The sequence below is a fragment of the Papaver somniferum genome, unplaced genomic scaffold (genome assembly GCF_003573695.1).
Source record: "Papaver somniferum cultivar HN1 unplaced genomic scaffold, ASM357369v1 unplaced-scaffold_154, whole genome shotgun sequence".
Taxonomy (NCBI): Eukaryota; Viridiplantae; Streptophyta; class Magnoliopsida; order Ranunculales; family Papaveraceae; genus Papaver; species Papaver somniferum.
This window is the reverse complement of record NW_020624820.1, coordinates 6,162,203-6,186,593: the sequence shown is the minus strand read 5'-3', so window position 1 is coordinate 6,186,593 and position 24,391 is coordinate 6,162,203. Positions and strand designations below refer to the sequence as shown.

The 24,391-nt window shown below is 38.5% G+C and overlaps 1 protein-coding gene across 1 annotated transcript; it reads left to right on the top strand.

Annotated features, from left to right (window-relative positions):
* Positions 1-7,381: 7,381 nt before the first annotated feature.
* On the top strand, positions 7,382-8,452 carry LOC113336790. The gene has a single exon (XM_026582466.1). The coding sequence runs from the start codon at positions 7,382-7,384 to the stop codon at positions 8,450-8,452; it is 1,071 nt and encodes a 356-aa protein (XP_026438251.1).
* The last annotated feature ends 15,939 nt before the right edge of the window (positions 8,453-24,391 follow it).

Here is a 24,391-nt window from a genome sequence, read left to right as displayed (position 1 = left end):
TACCTAAACGTGTGCACCTTGTTGGCTTAACAATAGTTAACCGAAGTTAGACATATGATCACTTTCATATCAACCGTATTCATCTTAATCACAACTAGTTCAAATGACTCAAATGAAACTAGTTATGAGTTGTTCAATTATTTATATTCTCATAGAAGTATACAAGACACAATTGAAGCAAAATCGATTTTGATTCACTCGAATCAAGTCATGAACATTATAGCCAAGATTTGCAAAAGATTGCATTCCTTATTATATATATATGTATTAGTTCATGAACAAAACGATTCTAGAACTTAACCCACTCAAGTATGCAAATGGGTACGCATACTTAAGTAACCAGACTTGGATTGTGTCCGACAGTATACGAATGGGTACGCATACTATCACACATCCAAAACAACAGTTGAATTCGTATGCGTACGGGTTCGCATACAAAAGTTCTTGGACTTCAACTGAGTTATCCAGTACGCGTACGGGTACACATACCAAGGCTCCCGGACTTTACCTGACCTTTCCAGTACGCGTACCGGTATTTGTAGGCTAAGAAAAATACCTACAATTATACTGCAAGTACACAGTGCCAATTGTGTAAGGTGCAAATACAGGTTGATCCTCAGGGACAAGGTGGATGTAGAGTTGTTTCTAAAGTCTTACTTCAACTGAGTCAGGGAAAAGAGTAACACAAAAAGGTTGTTTGCTGGGTGTCGCTATGACGAAGATGTTTGATAGTAACAGGATGCAAAGCAAGATGTAGTAGAACAAATGATAAGGAGGGTACTAGGGAAGTTGAATCCACCACATAACCTACACTAGAGAATTAAGCTAATAAAATTATTCTTGTTCCATATAAGGGATAGCGGTGAAGATTCAAGTCTGCCGCATATTCAAAGTGATCTCAGATGGATAGTTTAGTCACAACTAAGGTATCAATTCCTAGTATTAGTTGTCTTATTATGGCACAACTAATCACAAATTGAAAAAAAAACCAATGCAGCATGAGTTGATGCAACAACAAATAATTGTTCTAACAACCTAGGATGCAAGATATACTAGGTGTATAAGTTGCAACATGAAGACTAAACTGAATCCTATTCAATTAAGATTTACAAGAACATTTTCATCAACATAAGCAACTAGCATTAAGCTAAGGGCTTCATCTCAGTCCTATCAAATATGTTTAGAACATAATACAAAAGGAAATTAAACCTAATTTAGTAATGCTAATTGCTTCGGCTAATCCGGGCTTAAGTTCTTCATCACAATCATATCCCTATTTATACACAAATTCCCCCAATCTAACCAATCCCATTTTCAACAAAGTACAACCACAAAATTAGGGATTTGATATTATTGAAACTCACCACTGATTCGCCGTTCAGAGATTTTAGACCTTTAATTCGACAAACTCTTCTGCTTGGTTTACTGGTCTATTCTCTGCTGTCTTTGTTGGTACTTGAAAGAACAGCAAAATCATATCTCAACTAGTCAATTCTGCACTCTTGAAAACCAATTATCCAACCTAGTTTTGTACAACTCATAGTTTAAGGCTAGGTTGAAATGATTGCAGAGATGACAATGGAGATTAAACATCTAGTCTGATAGGGGAAAGATGGAGATTGAGGTATGGGTTTGACAGATTGAAAGAGAAGGAGACAGAGGTTGACGGTGCTGGAGGATGCAGGATGCAGTAAAGATAGGTATAGGTTTCACAGGGAAAAGAAATGGGGAGCTAAGAAAGATGAAGAAACATCTTGTTTCTCACGTGAAGAGGATAATGGTTAGGTTTTGCATTTCAGTGTATTTTGAACATCAAATTTTAATATAGAAAAATGTGTAGCAAAAGATTACTTGTGAATCAGTCATGTCGGCCCATGAGTCAAGCTGTTAGTTCCTTTGTACACAGTCTAATGTAGCCATCTGTAGCAACACCTTTTCCCATTTGATTAGCCAACAAACCAATTTCTCACACCCTCTTCACATCATCTGCCATATTCATTAGTCTGTTCAGCCCATCCAATTTTTTCTGATATGAGTTGATCCTTTAGTCCACAATTAGCTCCACTCTCTGTATTGTTACCATTCTGACCTCCAATCACCTGCTCACTTTATGAACCTCCCATAATTATCAGTCCTACAAATACAAAACAAACACAAAAAATCAATATTCACAAAAAAAAGTATTATTGGTGCCTCGAGACGCAAAATACCTAATTAGACTCAAAATTGGACATTAAAGCGCTTGGAATGTAATAAAAGACAACAAAATGATCTAGAGATATGCATTATTAGGCACTGATCAGGTATGCATACTATACCGGTCTTGGATCAACATATATGCAAGTACGCATACTATGTCTATAATACAATTATGGTTAAGTGTTCTAAACTCTATTTCAATCATTGAAACTTTCTTATAGGGTGTAGTTATTTTCACAAACTATTAGCATCAATGCGATTTTCAAGATATTGAAATAATCAATATGAAACATTTCGAGTCTACATCAAATGACAGTATCACACAAATCATGTAAGATGTTACCAGGCAATTTTACATGATCATATTTTTACTTTCGTCAAGAATATAAGATGAAACTGGTTAAAGCGAAAGCTTACCAACACATATTTCGAGAAATATGTAAGCGAGTTAAACTCAACTTGAAATATCAAATGTGTATAATCGAATACTATATAATAATATGACTTTTGTCTCAAGAAGGGAGATAGAGTAGAAATAGACTTTCTGAGTGATAGATGAGTTTCAGTCTCAACATACCTTTTGTTTATGAAGTTCCACAATCTCTTCTTAGTAGTTCTTCATCTTCAATCGATTAACTCCGTGAAGTTTAAAGCTCAACTACACAATCTATCTTAGTCCGAGACATTACTATAATTAGACTAGAAATCAAGACTTATAGTTTTGATCACTAAACTTGACAAACAAGCTCGAGATAGCAACGCTTACGAGTTCGACCGAGAAGTGCTCTAACATAATCTCGGGTTAATTGTTTAATTTCACAATTTCATCCAAATTTCGAATTTGAACGCGGAGTTAATTTAGCTCTAAGTTATGGATCTATGGTTGGATTAAAGTATTCACCAAAATTATATTATGCATCGATTTGTCCTCAAATCCTTGTAGATTACCGAATTAAATTTGGTGTTAAATCAATTCAAAATTTAGAACTTACCATAAATTCCTTGCTATCATGCCAGGAACATGTAAAAAAAATTCAGTAATTAAGTCTATGGTCGACCTAGACTTTAGATGACCTTTATCTTATTTAGGATTGTTCTTAATCCTTTACTATCATGATTGATTTAGAGTTGAACTAGACTCTTCCAAAAATATAAGAGTTGTCCAAAGACCCCTAAACACCTAAAATAATAAGAGTTGACATAAACTCTTCATCTCTAAATCCATAGTCAAAGCTTCGCCCAGCTTATAACTATGTCTCTATTCTAAATAGATCATGCATAAAAATTTATTCTCAATTTCGAGTAAATTATGATATCACAAGCCTGCTTATGTAAGTTTTGGTAAAATAAATCAAGAGCATTCCCCCCTTTAATCATTTAATAGAGGCCAATCTTACGATTTGGCAGTTCATGGGTGCCTAACACTTTCCCATCCCGTACTAGAATCTCCTTACCCAGACTATCTGATAGCAGACCATGAACATGTAAGTCATAACTAGAATTTGTTTCCCTGAAAGAATTCAATCTAGTTAAATGGATCCTGACTCCTCTTAGTCAGGTGACGACTTCAAAACATCTCTCTGTTTTACGGAGTTAATGATCTTACTAACGAACTAGCAAGAAGTTACCTCTTTCCGAATTGTGCGATAAATATCCACGAACGGATGAGCACATAAACTTCACCTCCATAATAATTAGGGATCGGAAAATCCCGTCTATTGACCCGTGCTAATCCTCGATTTCTAAAATGAGTTTGTCAGTATTTGGGCTTGATGGCAGAGGGATGACCATGATTATCAATGTGGTATCTGGGTCAGTGATGGTTTGGATGAGCTGAATTTTCTATGAGTTTATTGTTGGGTTGATTAGTTGGGAAACGACATGCAGGGTTTGGGAAGAGGCGTTAGAAATGATTTTACCTTTGGGATCCATTGTTATGAGTCATGATCATATGTTTGTTTGCTCACCTGAGTTTATTTGGTAAAAGTATCCCCTAGTTGAAATACAGTAATAACTTATTTTACGTCTTTCCCTGGAGGTCTAGGGTTAGAGCTTGTGATTTCAAGATGCTGGAAAATAGAAGAATTCAAAAAATAGTTACATGTGCAAGCGGATGACCAGAATGAGTTTGGTTGATCATGTATGGCTTATAGTCTTTTGAGATTAAAGCCATGTTCATTGTTTCACCAGTTCTGATGCCTAGATCTTTTGTTGATTTTTTGTTACAGGCCCTCTTCCAGTTGATCGGATGTAGTTTCCTTGTACTTCCAAAGTGCCCCAAGAAAAAAAAGTCCTTTTCATTGATGGATGTGTTGAGTGCAGTTTGCATTACATGGTTAGCAGATGGCGTCAAAAGAGTGTTGATTAGCAAAATTCTGGCAGCATGACTTAGCATTTTTATGTTGTATCCCTATAACCTACTAATAATCCTCTACAACAAAGGATTAGACCTACCATGAAGGATAGGAGCACTAGGATTGTGGGGGAAGGGGGAATATAAGTGGTTGTGAAGTGAAATATGACATGTAGCATGTTGATCTGGTATTTTGGGAGGTGTGGGTGATGAATGATGCAAGATTTGTAAACACTAATTTTCTGCCCTGCAGAGTTGCTGTATTTGTTTAGAGTATGGGTTTCTTAATAAAGTACCCCTTTTGATAATGCATTTCATAAAATAGGCGCATTTTTCCAAAATATATTAAATATGACAAAATTGACCTTTTTCATAATATTTAAAAAAGAAAAAGAAGACTTACCGGACGTTTTTGTTGACATGGCAGTTAAGTGCCTTTACAAAATACTGTTAAGTCCCCTAATTAATGTGCTTAAGTCGTGATTCGGTGTGCTGGGTTAATCGATCCATGTTCTTTCCCACATGAAGAACACTAATTTAGAGAAATTCCCAAAACATCAAATAGAGTAATTAAGAAGGTATCTACATCAAGTTGAATCAATTGAAAATTAAAATTATATCAAATTGAAATCTAGTTGGCGAAACTGCTAAGAAAGAACTTCTGATTACACTAATAACAAGATGACAACTAGTTATTATCCCAGCACAATCATCACCAGGAACAACAATAAGAGTATCATTTTGATGTTGCTGCTTTACCCGAATTGCTATAGGATTACCATCGATTGATTAAAACACAAAGCAATTACTTCTCTCTTTCTTCTCAAGTTTTCCTGCCACTGCTATTACTATTAAGGACGAACAATACTCTAGTTTTTACCCTTATTATTGTACACCAAAATTGGTCTAACTTAGGCCTAAAAAGTTCCTCATAATAAACTAAGTATGGTTCGTTGGGACAAATATGCCCCTCTTGTAACCCAAATGTGGTTAACTAGGCCTCACAAATTCACCATACATAGAAGCCCATTCACATGGGTCCTTGTCAAGCAAAGTGGAGAACCCAAATCACCATTTCCACGTCAGCACTGCCACGTCAACAAGGTGACCGAACCATGATGTGCCACGTCAGTAGGTCGCCGGAATCTTCATCTTCTTCGGCAACGTTCTGGAAAAGTAGCAGCAGTTGCCGGCGACCATAGACGGCGATGTCATGCAGCGACAGTGTTCGACGGCGGCGGCAGCAGTACCGTCCGGACAGCTCTTCCTGATTCATTTGTAGCGCGTGCAACTTAATATGGTGGTTGTGTATTCGGTGTAGCACGATACAACTTAATATGATAGTTCCGTATTCGGTGTAGCAAGACGCAGTTTAACTCCATATCCCTTGGATAATTCCGCCCCATGCTGATTAGCCTTGCGGATTTCTCATCCCCACTGTGGGCTTATGTAAACTTCTTCTTGGGCTTGTGCAAACTTCCCTCTTGGGTTTGGGATTTTGTACTCATTTATTTGGGCAACCCCTTGCATCATTTTGGTTAAATCCATGAGGAAGATTTTGGAAGCATGCAAGACCAGTCAATGCAATTCATGACTGGAGGCATGCAAGGGTCAGTTATTCCAGAGCCATGCAGTCATGCAGAATATCAATGCAGGGGAGGCATGCAAGGGAATTAAGACGAATTATATTCATTTTGAAATTGGGATTGAGGGCCTAATTCAGACCATATAAATACAGGGCTCAATAATCCAAAAAGGTATGTAATCTTACGCACATTATTATCTTTGAAAAATCCTAATCTGACTTTAGCATCGGAGGGTTTTTTGCAGGTACCTCCCTCCCCCCTCCCCCAAATTACTCAATTCAATTGGAGAATAAACAGTGGATTGATCTTCAGCAAAATCATCATTTGCATCGTGTTTGGGGTAGAAGTAATTTTACCATACAAACATTGTCGCCGATCAAGGTTTTCGAGAAAAGATAATCGTGTTTTACCAAATCGAGTTATGGCAGTAATCAGACAGACTGCACGGAGGAACGATTCTGACAGCGATTCCCAACAACATAGGAGAGACGAAGCTAAAAGGCACGAAATTGAGGTTCAGTCATCCCCAGCAATACCCACTGGAAACAGGCAGGGTCGAGATCATGCTCATAACAAGTCCCTGGATCATGGACGAGATCGAGATCGTTACCGTGACAGAACTCCAGATCTGAATCAGAGAAGGGAAAAACAACCAGTGATCGGTGACGAATGAATGGATGTTGATAGGGAAAACCCACAAGTTCGAGGAAATAGAGGGCATGTGTTCGGTAACCCGACTAGGAGGAATAGAGATCAACAGGACCTGCGAGATGGGCGCACCCCGACTCCTAGTACAGAGGAAGAACTATTGCGCAATCAGCTGAACGAGTTATAGAGAAGGAGAACGCTCTCTGAGATTGGAACGTGAGAACCAATCTCGACCTAGGACTGGTAATCTGAACAAACAGAGGGGCCGTTTTGTATGGCAGCGGCTTGGAAATCGAATTAGCCCACAAGCTGCAGACCAAAACAGAGTGGTGATCGATCTTGATCGACCACAGAAAAATCTGGTTGTCACTGGATACTTACCTAAACGAAGTCGTGTACAACCTCGGTGAGCAGGGACCCGACAGCCGCAACTCAGCAGAGTGCGACCAAAAATACCAACCATTCAAAACGTCTCAGGAATGACTAAGATGAGGTTTGATATCGGCACAATGATAGAGAATTTTCGCACGATTACTATGCTCGTTCGGAGCAAGGCAGAGCTAGAAGAGATCCTACTGGACCCAAAAGAAGAAGAATGAGATCTAAAGCTCATATTCCAGAAGATCGAGATTATGAGCAGGAAGATAGTTCCTCAGATGGCGACGTGAGCGCAATAACAGAAGCTCGCCTTTACAAGATGATCGAGAAAGTAATGTCGAAAAAGAAGTCAAGAGAAGAAAAGATAGACCGGTTGCATCGGTCTGCAGGAGCCCCTTTCAAGCTGAATATCAGAGAATTCCGGCCGCCAATGAATTTTCTAGTTCCAAAGCTGCCAGAATTCGATGAGAAAATAGATGATCCAGATCAACATGTTTTACACTATGAAACTGCCATGACTCTATGGCAGCACAGTGATGAGTTGATGTGCAAAATGTTTCCACAATCACTGGATGGAGGAACAATAAAGTGGTTCAATAAACTCCCTGCACAGTCGATCGGTACTTACCATGAATTAGTTGAAGAATACTGCTCCCACTACAAGTACAACAGACGCGATCGGAAGGGATGCCACGATTTTTTCCTTCTAGGAATTCGGAAGGAGGAAAGCCTCAGGCAGTTTACTCGACGCTTCAAGCAAGAGTTAGCAGATGTATATGGTGCCAACGATCAAATCCTCATCGAATCTTACAAGCAGGCATACCGGTACGATCAAAGAGGTGTGTACGGTTCCTTGGTCAAGAGACCACCGAAGACTCTGGAGGGACTGTATGATCGAGTGGAAGAATATGCTCGGGTGGAGGATGATTCCAAAGCTCGAGAGACGGGACATGTTAAAAGATCATCCAATCATCCAAATGATGGGAGGAAAGACAAGTCGAAGAACTGTTCGAGCGGCCAACACAATGATCGAGGTGAAGAGCTAGGGAAGAACCAAGGTGAACGAATGGAAACTGGATTCCAGAAATCTCATGATATGAAGCTGACACCATTGAACATACAGCTTACAGAGTTGTATGAGAAAATCAGCAAGGATTTGAGCCCCCATCGTCCCTTGCTAGCAGAGACACGTGATATACATGATAAGAGCAAATATTGCAAGTTCCATAAAGACCATGGTCACAGGACTGAGAATTGCCGCGCTTTACAGATCGAGGTCCATCGATGATAGACGCTGGAAAGCTACAAGAGTGCGTGAAGGATTTTGGAAAAGGCCCTGGACAGTTTGGCACAACACATGTGATTAACTCTCATGTGATTAATGTCAGTCACGCCAGGATACATTCAATGACCAGGCGGGCATCGAAAGATGAGAGCAGGAGAAAGCTCAGGCAGTTAAAAGAATGGTACTTGCAAAATCATATCAATTTTTTCAGTGGAAATGGAGCAGAAATTCGGGAGCTTGGGTGCACAAAGATCGAGTTCTCTGAAGAAGACATGATAGGTGTATATGCTCCACAGAATGATGCCATCGTTATAACTGCTTGGATTGGCATGTTTCTTGTACACCGGATTATAGTGGATACAGGGAGCTCAGTGAGCGTGCTGTTTTCAGGAGCTTATTCCTCTATGAATCTACCACATGACTTGATCGAGGAGGATGAAAATCCAATTATCGGTTTCAGTGGCGAAGTTACAAAGGCGATTGAAAAAGTGAAGATACCTATAACAGTGGCTGACAAGTTTGTTCTAGGAAATTTCTTACTGCTTGACTGTAGAGCTCCCTACAATGCGATCATAGGAGGAGACTGGCTTCATGAGATCGGTGCAGTCACATCCTCATATCATCAATGTTTAAAGTTTATTTCTCCTGAAGGAGTCGTAAAAGTTAGGAGTGACCAGATGGCCGCTCACAAGTGTCACGAGAGTGTTGTGGACGAGTACAAGAAGTCAGAAGTTAGCGGGAACCAAATCATGCGACTCGAGAAGAAATAGCAATTACAGAACCTTCTCCCTCCAGAATCATATGTGGGAGAGGACGCGGCTGAACCCCAACAGTTGAGAACTTATCGAGGTCCAGATTGGAGATGAGGAGCATAAAACAAAGTTCGTATGGGCAGATCTGCCTTCACATGAACGTGATGGTTTGGTTACATTGCTAAGGGTAAACGCCGACGTTTTCGCATGGAGTTTTGATGAGATGCCTGGGATAGATCTGAATGTAGCCTGCCACAGGCTGAATATCGACGAAAAGTTCCATCCAGTTCGTCAGAAAATCAGGAATACGACGAAAGGAAAAAAAGATGGAGTTACTGCAGAAGTCGAAAAGTTGTTGAAAGCATGCTTTATTCGACCAGTGCAGTATCCTCGTTGGCTGTCTAATGTCGTACTCGTTCCAAAGAAGAATGGCAAAATTCGTGTCTGTATCGATTTTACCGATTTGAATAAAGAATGTCCAAGTGATCCATACCCTCTACCGAAGATAAAAGATTTGGTGGATGCAACCTCAAGGTACAAGAGACTGTCATTCATGGACGGTTTCTCAGGGTATAACCAAATGCCTTTGTTCGAGGAAGATCAAGAGCATACTGCGTTTGTGACTGGCAGAGGAGTTTACTGCTATACTGTAATGTCGTTCGGGATAAAGAACGCAGGGGAAACCTACCAACATTTGGTAGACCATATGTTCAAAGATCTGATTGGGAAGACTATGGAAGTATATATCGACGATATGGTAGTGAAATCTGAGCAAAAGGAGTCACATTTCCTTGATACACAGAAGACGTTTGATATATTGAGGCAATATCGAATGAAGCTCAATCCAGTAAAATGTTCGTTCGGGCTATCCTCGGGAAAGTTCCTTGGATACTTGATGACGCACAGAGGAATCAAGGTAAATCCGGAGCAAATCAGAGCCATCATAGAAATGACATCCTCAAGAACAAAGAAGGAGGTCCAGGAAGCTAGAAGGAAGATTAGCAGCTTTGAATCATTTTATTTCACGCTCGTCGGATCGATTCAAACCATTCTTTGATGTTCTGAAGAAAGCGGTGAATTTTGGTTGGATGGATGAGTACGAGAAAGCTTTCAATGAGATCAAACAGTATTTGTCAACCCCCCAGTTTTGGTGAGTCCAAAAACTGGACAACCTATCGGAGTTTATCTGGCCGCAACGGAGAACGTTGTAAGTGCAGTGCTGTTTGTTACGGATCTACATGAAAAACCTGTTTACTGGCGGAAACACGGTACAAGAAAATTGAGAAGATAGCACTTGCACTGTTGCACGCATCTGGTCTCCTCAAGCCTTATTTCCAAGGGAGGCAGACCGTAGTCTACTCGGAATACCCGCTGATGAGAATCCAAGAACATGCTGATGATTCTAGCCGACTATCCATATGGTCAAATTTTCTGGGGGCGTATGAAATCAAGTACAAAACCATAACTGCAGAGAAGGGACACGCCTTGGATGCACTGCTAGCATATTTTCCTGTGGACGATATAGAAATGGTTGCTACAAAAGAGGAGGAGTTGTTCAAACCCATAGAGTCAGCCACTGATCGGAACTGGGGACGAGTCCGCAATGGAGGTGGACACACCTGAACCATTATGGACTGTATTTACTGATGGATCATCAAATGTTGGTGGAGATGGAGTTGGATGTGTCATCCTTACTCCTGAAGGTTCGAGGATCGAGAAAGCGACCATGCTGGGTTTTCAAGCATCAAACAATGAAGCTAAATATGAAGCCGCAATTATCGGTTTAAAGTCTGTCAAAAAGTTAGATGCGAAGAACGTGAAGATGGTAACTGATTCCATGATAGTAGTTAACCAGTTTCTGGGGACCTACAGATCCAAGGAAGAGAGGATGACCCTTTAACTAGACCGTATGAGGGAGATGGCAAACGAGTTCGAACAATTCTCTATTAGGCCGCGACCACGGCTGGAAAAAAGGAACGCAGATGCCTTAGGATATCTTTCTTCAGCAGTCGAAACTGATACCACCCGATTCGTTGTAGTGGATTTCGAAAAGTTACCTAGCATCTCCGACACCCACTTTGTTCTGACTCTCGAACACGCTAGTGGGGGCGAGAGGGCAGCTACATCAGCACAGGGAGATACCGAGAACATCGACAGCAATATGGATGTTGACAGTCCAGTGTTAGATGATTCAGGAAATCATGCTGAAAACGTTGCAGACTGGCGTCGGCCTTACATCCAGTATTTGACAACCAGCGAACTCCCAGAAGATGAGCATCTCGCTTCAAAGGTGAAAAAGAATGCTTGGAGATATTCGATGATCGAGGGACAGCTGTACTGCAAACCTGTGGCTTTGGAGCCATTTTTACGATGCATATCAGCAGAAGAAGGGCAACAAATATTGGCGGAGGCTCATGAAGGAATATGTGGCAGCCATTCTGGAGGACGCAGTCTCGTGCAGATGATACTTACCCAGGGGTATTTCTGGACGTATATGAAGAAAGATGCTAAAGATTACGCACAAATATGTGTGTCATGCCAAGAGCATGCTCCGATTCCTAAAAGGCCCGCCAACGAATTGCATCCAGTTTTCAGTCCCTGGCCATTCTCTATGTGGGGACTGGACATCGTCGGACCACTTCCCAAAGCTCCTGGAGGCGTTAAATTCGTACTAGATGCTACTGATTATTTCACCAAATGGGTCGAAGCAGTGGCACTGGTACACGTTACCAGACATGATGTGAAAAGGTTCATATGGGAGAATATCGTCTGCAGATTTGGAATCCCAGACGCGATTATATCAGAAAATGGGAAGCAGTTCGATTCTGGGGTGATCAAAGATTTTTGCAAGAACCTAAATATTGGCCACAATTTCTCATCTCCTTACTATGCTCAGAGCAACGGGTAGGCGGAAGCGACCAAACGCGTTATCATGGACAATCTCAATAAAAGGTTGGAGAAAGCGAAGGGGAAGTGGACAGAAGAATTCCCTGGAGTCTTATGGTCCTATCGGACGACCCCAAAAAGATCTACTATGTTTTTACCATTTACACTGGCTTATGGGACAGAGGCAGTCATACCCACCGAGGTACATCTCAAGACTACCAAAACTCGCGCTGTCAAATCTGGAAAAAATGACAGCATACTGGTTTTGGATAAAGAGTTGCTGGAAGAACAAAGAGAAACAACCTTGCAGCATTTAGTTCGATACCAGCAAGCAATCAAGCTGAGCTATGTCGCAAGGTCATAGAACGGTCATTCAAACCAGGGGAATATGTCTTGAAGAAAACCCGAGCATCCACAATGGAACCTAACTGTGGAAAGCTCGAAACAAACTGGGAAGGTCCTTACATAGTGGACAGGCTAGCGTCTCGTGGCTCATACTACCTAAGGAACCTCTATGGTACTCAAGATTCAAAACCATGGAAGTCATGGAATTCGTTCCTCTTGAATAAGTTTTATCATCAGGAGTAGTTTCGAATCCTGCTGTGTTGCACTCTTTTTCCTTTATGTTGGTTTTATCCCACTGGGTTTTCCACGCAAAGGTTTTAATGAGACAGCTGTTGTCGAACAGTAGGTATTTATCTTGTTATTTCTATTCAGGAATTTAATTCAACATTATTTTGGTATTGCACACTTTATCAAAATTATCCGTGTTTAATTATAAGCTGTTGCGGGCGTTCGAATCCGCAGTCAATCCTAAATGGCAAAACAAATTGCAGTTCGAGTCTACTGTCAGCAACGTCTCTGACACCTCGCAGATAGGGCGAATGCACAGTTCGAGCATTTCTTTCCATATCCCAATTGTATCCCCATCATATGGGACATCAGAAAATGTGGCGAACATTTTACCTGTCCATGCATGTGAAAATGTACACATCTCAACTCTGCGCGCATCTTGAATAGCAAGATTGGCCCCCTGTGGGAATTCAAGATAGCAGAAAAACTCAACTTCTCATTCCATGCGCGAGCGAAATGCAGCAAGGAAGTGCACCCTTGTGCGAGCATGAGTAGCATGACACGAAACATACTGGGGGCGAGTGATATGGCACCTCAACCATTTTGGGGGCGAGGTATGTAACACTCCAGCGCAATCGTTACATCCCTGGGGGCGAGTTGCATAACACTCCAAACAACGCGCTTGGGGGCGAGTTATGTAACACTCCAGAAAAAATGCAAATTCAGAGGGGAACCTGAACTTCTTAACCCATAACAAGTTATGGATTAAGAGGGGGAAATGTTTGTACCCTTATTATTGTACACCAAAATTGGGCTAACTTAGGCCTAAAAAGTTCCTCATAATAAGCTAAGTATGGTTCATTGGGCCAAATATGCCACTCTTATAACCCAAATGTAGCTAACTAGGCTTCACAAATGCACCATACATAGAAGCCCATTCACATGGGTCCTTGTCAGGCAAAGTGGAGAACCCAAATCACCATTTCCACGTCAGCACTGCCACGTCAGCAAGGTGGACGAACCATGATGTACCACGTCAGCAGGTTGCTAGAATCTTCATTTTCTCCGGCAACGTTCTGGAAAAGCAGCAGCAGTTGTCGACGGTGTCATGCGGCGGCAGACGGCGGCGGTCGGTGGCGGCATCGGTTCCCGACGTCGGCAGTACCGTCCGTCCAGTTCTTCGTGATTCAGTGTAACGCGTGCAACTTAATATGGTGGTTGCGTATTCGGTGTAGCACGATACAACTTAATACGATAGTTCCGTATTCGGTGTAGCAAGACGCAGTTTAATTCCGTAGCCCTTGGATAATTCCGCCCCATGCTGATTAGCCTTGCGGATTTCTCGACCCAACTGTGGGCTTATGTAAACTTCTTCTTGGGCTTGTGCAAACTTCCCTCTTGGGTTTGGAATTTTGTACTCGTTTATTTGGGCAATCGCTTGCATCATTTTGGTTAAATCCATGAGGAAGATTCTGGAAGCATGCAGGACCAGTCAATGCAATTCATGACTGGAGGCATGCAAGGGCCAGTTATTCCAGAGCCATGCAGTCATGCAGAATATGAATGCAGGGGAGGCATGCAAGGGAATTAAGACGAATCATATTCATTTCGAAATTGGGATTGAGGGCCTAATTCAGACCATATAAATACAGGACCCAATAACCCAAAAAGGTACGCAATCTTAGACACAAAATTATCTGTGAAAATTCTAATCTGACTTTAGCATCGGAGGGTTTTTTACAGGTACCTCCAATTACTCAATTTAATTGGAGAATAAACAGCGAATCGATCTTCAGTAAAATCATCATCGACATCGTGTTTGGGGTAGAAATAATTTTACCATACAAACAACTCTTTTCTTATTTTTTTGTCTAATCCCACAAGCATAATGCAATTGTTGTTATTGCAAAATGAAAAAAGCAAATTAAAAACAAAAAAATTGATCAAGATAAATTAAAATAAAATCTGAAAAAAATCAAAAACTGAAATCAGAATGGGGTTTGATGATTATCACATTTGTTTATTAGATGGATCATAGATTAAAATATTTGTGCTTAAATTAGATTTACGAGAAGGAAATGGTGGTGTCTGGTGATGTTGGTAAGTTAAAAAAGAAGAAAGAAGAAAAGGAGCGACAGTGGTTGTGGGGAGAAAATGGGAAGATGTTAGCTTGGAGTTTTGTTCATCGACCGACAATACTATTTTATCAATAGCTTAGTCATCTCAATTGGAGAAATTGACCAAATTAGTGACAGTTTACCAAAATAGTGGGGCCGCGCATTTTATATATATATTTAAAAGAAAAATACGAGGCTATTTTATGAAATCGATATATAGTTTTTTTTTTTTTTGAAGGAATAAGAAAAGATTTCCCAATTTCAGAGTGCATACATCGATCAAGAATATCAAAGTTGAAATAAATAAAAAAATACAATAAAACCAAAATATTAAGTACATGTAATTTTGTGAGGACATCGACAATATTTGAGGATGGTGTGAATTTCCGGATTCCACCATTTGAATTCTTCTTCTTCAAGAATGATTTTTTTTCATCTTCATCAAGATTAAGTGCTCCTATAACAACGAAGTAATTTGCACACTGCTTCGAAACTGCAATCAAACCCCGTAGCCATGGATCTTCATAAGAATATGGATCTACGTCAAGCCGGTGATTGCCCTCGAAAATATAATTGAAGCGATTGTAACAATCGATAAAAACGCCCTGAAGGCTATATGAAATTATGATTAAAATATAAACAAACAAACCTAACATACCCTGATAATCACCCAAAATAGGGATTACAATTTATTTAATATATAATAATTACGTACTAATTAATAGGATACTGATAACTTCAACTAGATCTACTCGATATATCCGAAAATCAGATCCATAATCAAGCAAATCTAGTCGAAGAAGATGAAGAAATTGAAAGAAGAAAGTTTCTGAATATATATATATATATATATATAGAAAAACAATTGGGTAGAGAGGAGAGAGCTGGGTACTTTATTGAAATTCCCTTGAAGTATTTATGAGGTTGTTGCATTGTGTGGGGTTGGCATGACAAGTAATAAGTAAATCATTAGCATATATGAGATGGGATATGGGGGCGAAATTATGAGAGATTTTAATACCTCTAATTTGGTGTTGCTTCTCCAGAAGAATAAATTTTTTGGAAAGGATTTTAGGAAACATGAGGAAGATGTATGGGTCTCCATGGCGAATGCCATATTTTAGTTAGATGAAACCTTGAGGGGCGCCGTCGATCTTCACAACAAAAGTATCACTCCTAATCCATAACATTATTCGATATACAATCTATTTTGGTAGTCCTAAGGCTGTCATCGTTCTATCAATAAATTTCCAATCAATCTTGTCACACTTTGTGAATGTCAGGGTTCGGGGAAAACTTAGGGTGTTGGCCTGGTTTAAAGGTTCTAATAGAGAGTAACACCTCCATAGCTAAATATATATTACATGTATGGATCTTTTTGGCATGGAATCACTTTGATGAGGATTTATGAAGAGAGGGAGCAGTGGTCGCAGTCTAGCCACTAAGATTTTTGATATGATTTTATAGCTAACATTACAAAGACCAACAGGCTGAAATTAAGAAGGATTTCCAGGATTCTCAATTTTGGAAATTAGAGTGAGATAAGTATGGTTGATTTGAGAACGAACGAAACCATTTGTGAAAAAGTCCATTGCCAAGTTTGAGATTATTGGTCCAATAATATCCCAGGCTTCAATGTAAAATTTACCTAAGTAACCATCTGGTCTAGGTGCGTTTTCTTTGCTAGTGGAGAGTAGATCACGCTTTATCTCCCTCTGTGTCACAGGGGTTTTAATATGTTTCAGATGGTCTACAGAAAGCCGAGAATGCGCATTGGTGAACGAATATCGTCAAAGTTAGTTGATGGTTGTGGGTACAACTCCCCATAATAAGAAACAAAACTGGAAGCTATCTCAGAGTTTACATCAATCCATAAATTCTGACTTTTTTTAATTTGGTGAATCATATTATGGATTTTATGATTTTTTTTGTTTTGCAAAAAAAAAAAAAAAACGTATTGAGATCACCATCTTTAAACCACTAGATTCTTGATCTTGCTTTTAAGTACTCATTTTTGCAGTTGAGTAAGAAGAGATGATGTTGGAGCACCCTCTCAGCATCTTGAGTGGTTTGAAGTAATTGTTGGGTAAAGCATTAGTGCAATTGGTTTGTGCACATTTTAAATTTATTTCCAACAACTTGATTTGCTTTTATATCTTTCCAAAATTTTCTTTAATCCAGCAACAAAGCTCTTTTCTAGAGTGAGCTTTTGCTGTAAAATAATCGCATCATACCCATTAGATGATTTATCCCAATCCACTTAGATAATTTCCAAGCAGTATGGATGAAGCAGCCACATATGTTCAAATATGTATGGCTTATTAGGAATAAAGCATGAAGCTTTGAGTTGCAACACAATTGGACCATGGTCAGAAGCATAGCGATCTTGATTGAACACGAGAGCATGTGGAAAGGAAATTATCCAAGAGGGGGTTGCACATGCTCTGTAAAGTCTTTCTTGAATCAGATTCCATCTTTGTTATCTATCCGACTACGTAAATACTGTACCTACAAAACCAAAATCAAGCAAAGTGCATGCAAAAATAAATAAAAAACTTTGAAATTTTAGCATTTGTGTATGAGTCACAGGTCTGCCTCCCTACTTCTCATCTTGAGAGAGAATGTCATTGAAGTCCCCCCACCATCAGATGAGGTACATTATCTTCAAGGTTTAAAATTGCAAGGAGAGAGTCCTCTAGATCCTCTCGAGGAGCTAGACGCGGAGGTCCATAAATTGTAGTAAGGAACCAAGGAACAACAATAGCTGAGATACAATTGAATGTATAATAAATTGATTGGAAAAAATAATTTGGATGTTTACTTAGTTTTTCCAAAACAGAGAGAAAAACTTGTATGACCGACTTGTGGTATGGAAAAGCAGTGAGGAAAATGGATAGCGAAATCTAATTGTAACATGAAAGCAGCGACGCCAATAGTTTCAGATAAAAAAAGGAAAGAAGGTTTAGGTTTGTGTGTGAGTTCTCTCAAATGCTGAACTGTCAAAGGGTTGTGAATCGCCTTAAAATTCAAACCTATGATACACATCACACGGAATAAAATGACTTTTATATTCTTTGAAAACACCTTATCTATTTCTTTATATATCCAGCCAAGTCTTCAAGATTTGATACCAATTGATTGGATTTTGTTAGAGCACTGCTCGGTCGAACTCTCAAGCGTTGCTATCTCAAGCTTGGTTGTCAAAAATATAAGTCTTTATTTCTAATCTACTTATATCTATGTCTCGGATTAGGATAAAATGTGTAGTTGAGTTTTAGATTTCACGACGTTCATCGATTGAAGACAAATAACTACTAAGGGAGCTTGTGGAACTTCATCAACAAAAGGTATGCGGAGAATTGAACTCATCTATCACTCAGAAGTATATTTATATTCTATCTCCTATTGAGAGAAAAGACGTATAACTATATAGACTTTACTTTATACACATTAGATATTGCGAGCTGAGTTTAACTCGCTTACATATTTCTCGAAATATGTGTTGGTAAGCTTTCGCTTTAACCAAGTTCATCTTTATTCTTGACGAAAGTCAAAAGATGATCATGTGAAAATCTCCTGGAAACATCTTACATGATTTGTGTGAGACAGTCATTTGATGTAGACTCAGAATGTTTCGTATTGATCTATTAATCACTTGAAAATTGCTTTGAAGCTAATAGTTTGTGTGAGATAGCTATTCCCGTCTTTTAAGAATGTTTCAATCATTAAGATGGAGTTTAGAACAATTAATCTGATTGGATATAACATAATATGTGTACTTGTATGCTAACTGTTGCAAGTTATTCCAAGTCCGGGAACCATAATATGCATATCCGTATGCTTACTGGTTTGATAGTTGAAGTCCGAGAACTTAGTATGCATACCTGTATGCGTACCGGCTTAACAGTTCAAGTCCTGGAATTCAAATGAGTTTGGTTGTGTACAACATATGCATACCCGTTCACATAGTAATGAACCCATACCAAGTCCGGCTACTTAGGTATGTGTACCCGTTTGCATACTTGAGTGGGTTAAGTTCTAAAATCGTTTTGTTCATGAAAAAATACATTTATATAATAAGGAATGCAATCTTTTGCAAACCGTGGATATAATGTTCATGAATTGATTCGAGTAAATCAAAATCGATTTTGCTTCAATTGTATCTTGTATGCTTCTATGAGAATATAAACAATTGAACAACTCTATAACTGGTTTCATTTGAGTCATTTGAACTAGTTGTGATTAAGATGAACAAGGTTGATATGAAAGTGTTCATATGGTTAACTTCGGTTAACTATTGTTGAGCCAACTAAGTGTACACGTTTAGGTATGGTTATCCATATCTAAATGAAGTCACTTTTCATTTGTGTGTAACAAGCTAAGTTCGATCTAGTGGTTGAAAGATATTAGCTTGCATTTAATTAGGTTTTCATCTAACGGCGAATAGCGAATGTTTTGTTACCAAGGTACCTTTGATTGTAAACCCTAATCTACAAGTTTGTTTTGATATAACATTTACCTAGTAATTGTTTTTCTCAACAAAAACACAAGATTTTCAAAACCTTGATTTACATCTAAAGGGAGATCGATTCGATATTTTATGAAAACAAAAGATCGAAAAGTATCAACCGTGTTTTTGTATCTTCTGAAGAGAACTTTGTTCTGCCAGAAGATTTTCGGGAATAATTTCTAAAAAGAATTTGTGTTCTGCTAGAAGTTACGAGAAGAATTCCTAAAGAAAATCAATGTTCTGCTAGGAGTTCTATAAGTGCTTGAATACAGCTGAAGAAGGTATTACATCTAGTCCGAATAGGTAGTAGGAAATTGGTGTAACAACTTATAATCAGTGTGTGTTTATTCTGGACTAGGTTCCAGGGTTTTTCTGCATTTGCGGTTTCCTCGTTAACAAAATTTATGGTGTCTGTGTTATTTCTTTTCCGCATTATATTGTTTATCTTTATAATTGAAATATCACAGGTCGTGCGTTAATCAATCATTATTGATAAATCCGACCTTGTTTGTTGGGTAGGATTTTGATTGATCTTGGATATCGGTATTTGGTACCGTCCAAGTATTTCTCACATCAATCAGGCTCATAGATTTCTATTTGTTGATTTGCTGATTGACTTGTGAAAAAGAGATAAACTCTTTAGTAATATTCTTTGATTGAGTTTTCACTCTCGGAATATTATTGAGGTTTAGTCCATACAGATTTCCAAATGAAATATTGGGTGTGGTTTTTAGACCCCCGCTTTTTCAATATTGTGAGAGTTTTCTTGTATGTTTATAAACTCCTTGATGAATACACTAAGTTTCGACTATGTGAAATAATCGAAACAAAGTTGATATGTTCTCTTTTAGTCATGAAGTATCTCTATGAAAATTTCGTTATGATCCCGCTAGTTTTCGTACCTTTGCCAATTTATATTGACAAAAAGGGGGAGAATTATTGTGTAGTTCACACTACAAATACATATGGTTTACGGATCATTATGTAAGGGGGAGTGATTTTCATTGTGAGATGAAGTATTGACTAAGGGGGAGTCATAAATATTACCGTAGTATTATTGTAAAAGTTGTGATACAATTGAATTTTGATGTTGTGTAATAATACGATGACACTCTATAATAATAATTGAGAACAATGATTTTCTTATTGTTATGGATACGGATCTTCAACAACTATGACGCTGAGTTGAACAAGCTGAGAATCACTGGAGTACTTGGAAGTGATGAAGATTTCGATTAATGATGAAGAACCAAGGAAATCAAGCATTTGGATGAGAATCTATAAAGTTTATTTATTTTGTAATCCATAAATATTGATAGTTTTATCATTAAAATTGACAAAGGGGGAGATTGTTAGTGCACTGATCGGTCGAACTCGCAAGCGTTGCTATCTCAAGCTTATTTTTCAAGTTTAGTTGTCAAAACTATAAGTCTTAATTTCTAGTTTACTTATAGCTATGTCTCGGATTAGGATAAAATGTGTACTTGAGCTTTAGACTTCACGACGTTCATCGATTGAAGAAGAAGAACTACTAAGGCGATCTTGTGGAACTTCTTTAAAAAAAGGTATGTGGAGACTTGAACTCGTCTATCACACAAAAGTCTATTTGTATTATATATGCTATTGAAACAAAAGTCGTATAGATATATAGACTTTACTTTATACACATTTGATATTTCGAGCTGATTTTAACTCGCTTACATATTTCTCGAAATATGTGTTGGTAAGCATTTGCTTTAACCAAGTTCATCTTTATTCTTGACGAAAGTCAAAATATGATCACATGAAAATCTCCTGGTAACATCTTACATGATTTGTGTGAGACAATCATTTGATGTAGACTCGGAGTGTTTCGTATTGATCTATTAATCACTTGAAAATTGCTGTGAAGCTAATAGTTTGTTTGAGACAGCTAATCCCGTCTTCCAAGAATATTCCATTGATTAAAATAGAGTTTATAAAAATTAAATATTGATTGGATATAGCACAATATGCGTACTTATATGCTAACTGTTGCAAGTTATTCCAAGTCCGGGAACCATAGTAGGCATACCCGTATGCATACTTGTTTGATAGTTGAAGTCCGGGAACTTAGTATGCATACCCGTATGTGTACCGGTTTACTAGTTCAAGTCTGGGAATTCAACTGAGTTTGGTTGTGTACGATGGTATACATACCCGTTCGCATACTAGCGAACCCTGAGCAAATCCGACTACTTAGGTATGCGTACCCGCTTGCATACTTGAGTGGGTTAAGTTGTAAAATTGGTTTTTTCATGAATAAATACATTTTTATAATAAGGAATGCCATATTTTGCAAACCGTAGCTATAATGTTCATGAATTGATTCGAGTGAATCAAAATCGATTTTGCTTTGATTGTGTCTTGTATACTTCTATGAGAATATAAACAATTGAATACCTCTATAACTAGATTCATTTGAGTCATTTGAACTGGTTGTGATTAAGATGAACAAGGTTGATATGAAAGTGTTCATATGGTTAACTTCGGTTAACTATTGTTAATCCAACTAAGTTTACACGTTTAGGTACGGTTACCCATATCTAAACAAAGTCACTTTCCATTTGTATGTAACAAGCTAAGTTCGATCTAACGGTTGAAAGATATTAGCTTGAATCTAATTAGGTTTTCATCTAACAGTGAATATTGAATGCTTTGTTACCAAGGTAGCATTGATTGTAAACCCTGATTTGAAGACTATATAAGGGAGAACTCTAGCAACTGGGAAATCTAATCCCCACACCTCCAGTGTGATACTAGTTGCGACTAGAGTCGATTCTCCTTAAACCTAGGTTTTTCTAAAACCATTATAGGTTAACGACTTAAAGACTTCATTGGGATTCTGAAGTCAGAGCCAACTATTTTCTCCGTCGTTACGTAATCTGATCTTACTTTATTCTATCGTATTGAGTACTATCTTCTCTAAGATTTGCTCAAGATTTAATCTCCAATAGGTAAGATAAAAAGTAGTCACAAGCATCTTCGTCTCATCGTTTGTGATCCAAAATATCTTGTTCTGCTTCCATACAGTTAAGATCATTGTGAGGCGATTAATATTACTAGGTTGTTCTTTGGGAATATAAGTCCGATGTATTAATTGGTTCCTGTTCACCTTGATTTATCAAAAGACGGAACAAAAACTAGTAGGTATTTCTGTGGGAGACAGATTTATCTATCCAATAGACTTTTCTTTGTGATACAAATTTGTTTATCAAGTCTTCGACTTTGGGTCGTACCAACTCTTAGTTGTGGGGGTGAGATCAGCTAAGGGAATCAAGTGCGTAGAGTCCTGTTAGGATTCAAAGGAGTAAGTAACGCGACTGTACCTTAATCGATGTGAGATTGGTTGGGGCTCAACTACATTCCAGCTCGAAGTTAACTTGTAGTAGGCTACAGTCTGTAGCGACTTAATACAGTGTGGTGTTCAAATACGGACTAGGTCTCGGGGTTATTATGCATTTGCGATTTCCTCGTTAACAAAATTTCTGGTGTTTGTGTTATTTCTTTTTCGCATTATATTTTCTATATAATTGAAATATCATAGGTTGTACGTAGTTCAATCAATTAGATAATCCAACCTTTGGTTCTTGATATAAATTGATTGGCAATTGAACATTGGTCTTTGGTACCGTCCAAGTTGTTTTTCATAATAATCAGGATCGCGGATTTCTATCTGTTTGGTTTGCTGATTACATTGAGAAACAGAGATATAACTCTTGGATGTATTTTCCTTGATTGAGTCTGATTATCTAGTTGATTCTCTTGGAAGTATATTGGAGTTAGTCCATAGAGATTTCCTAAAAGAAATGTTGGGTGTGGTTGTTAGATCCAAGCTTTTTCATTTGGTTTCAGAGCAGGCAAATACGTTCAAGACCTCATAAGTCTGTGTTTGTAACAATCTAAATCTGTGGACAGAAAGTTGTCTCATTCTTACGCATACAAAATGTCTTCCAAAGTTTTTGATTATGCCAAATGTCTTTGGTTGACCTCAAAGAATAACTACTTAGCCGATTCTTCCGAATCCCGAGGTAGAAAATTGTTGCTATCAGATTCTGATAACATTCCCTCTGATGTGACATTTGACACTATGTCAGAAGTTGAAATGGAACTCACTAGAACTTTAAAAAAAATCCGCTGAGATTGTTTATATTCAAGATTCTAAAATAAAGTCTCTTGAAGAAAAACATGCTCAGCTCATTGATGAACTTGAGAAGTCTCTTGATCGAGAACGGGAACTCTACAGTATCGTTGAGTCTTTCTCTAACAATATCGAGAATCTTGTTCAAAACTACTCTACAACGTGAAAAGATTGGTGCTCTTGAAGATATTGTTAAAGAAGATCCAGTTAGAGAAAAATGTTTGATCGAGACTCATTCATCAGACCTGAATAGCTTTCGTGTTGAAAAAGAGAAACTGGTTGCTGATAGACGCATTTATGTGTCTATTTTGTTCTCAATATTCTGTATTGTTAGACTCGATTAAGTACTTATTGTGTTATTTTGTGTTTTTGTAGATGTTTTTAGAGAAATAAGCCTTTGCGGCGAAATGAGCTCAAAAAAGTGATGATTTACACCCCGGAGAAAAGTACTAAAGGCACCCCAGAAATGCACCGGAAGCGTCCCAGAAATGTACCGGAGGAACCCAGAAAAATTACTATTTCCACCCCAAAATTACTATTTCCACCCCAATTGCTAAAGGGACACCCGTACAGGATTAGGGGGAGGACACTTTTCTTCTCATAATTCAAATTTCATTTTTGGCGGGAAAATATATTCTCTCTCTGGCAGATTTTCAATCAACAAAATGAAGGTGTTGTGGTGCGATTCAATGGCTAAAAATTGGTAGGAAGATGTGATATAGCTTAAGGAATACAGTATGTGTGTCACAATCGATCGAATTTGGCTAGAATCGGCTAAACAAGTCATCATCAGAGAACATGGCAGTCACGGGTTTGAGAGGATTTTTTGAGGGATTCGGACGTGTTATGATGATGCATGGAGGACTCTAGCACACTTTTGGACCGTGTAGAAGCTAAATAAGGGAGTATCAGAGGCTGTTTACGCGTGGAGAATCATTTCAGGGA

Coding starts and splice junctions, on each gene's coding strand:
- LOC113336790 (XM_026582466.1), top strand. CDS start 7,382: ATGAGATCTAAAGCTCATATTCCAGAAGATCGAGATTATGAGCAGGAA.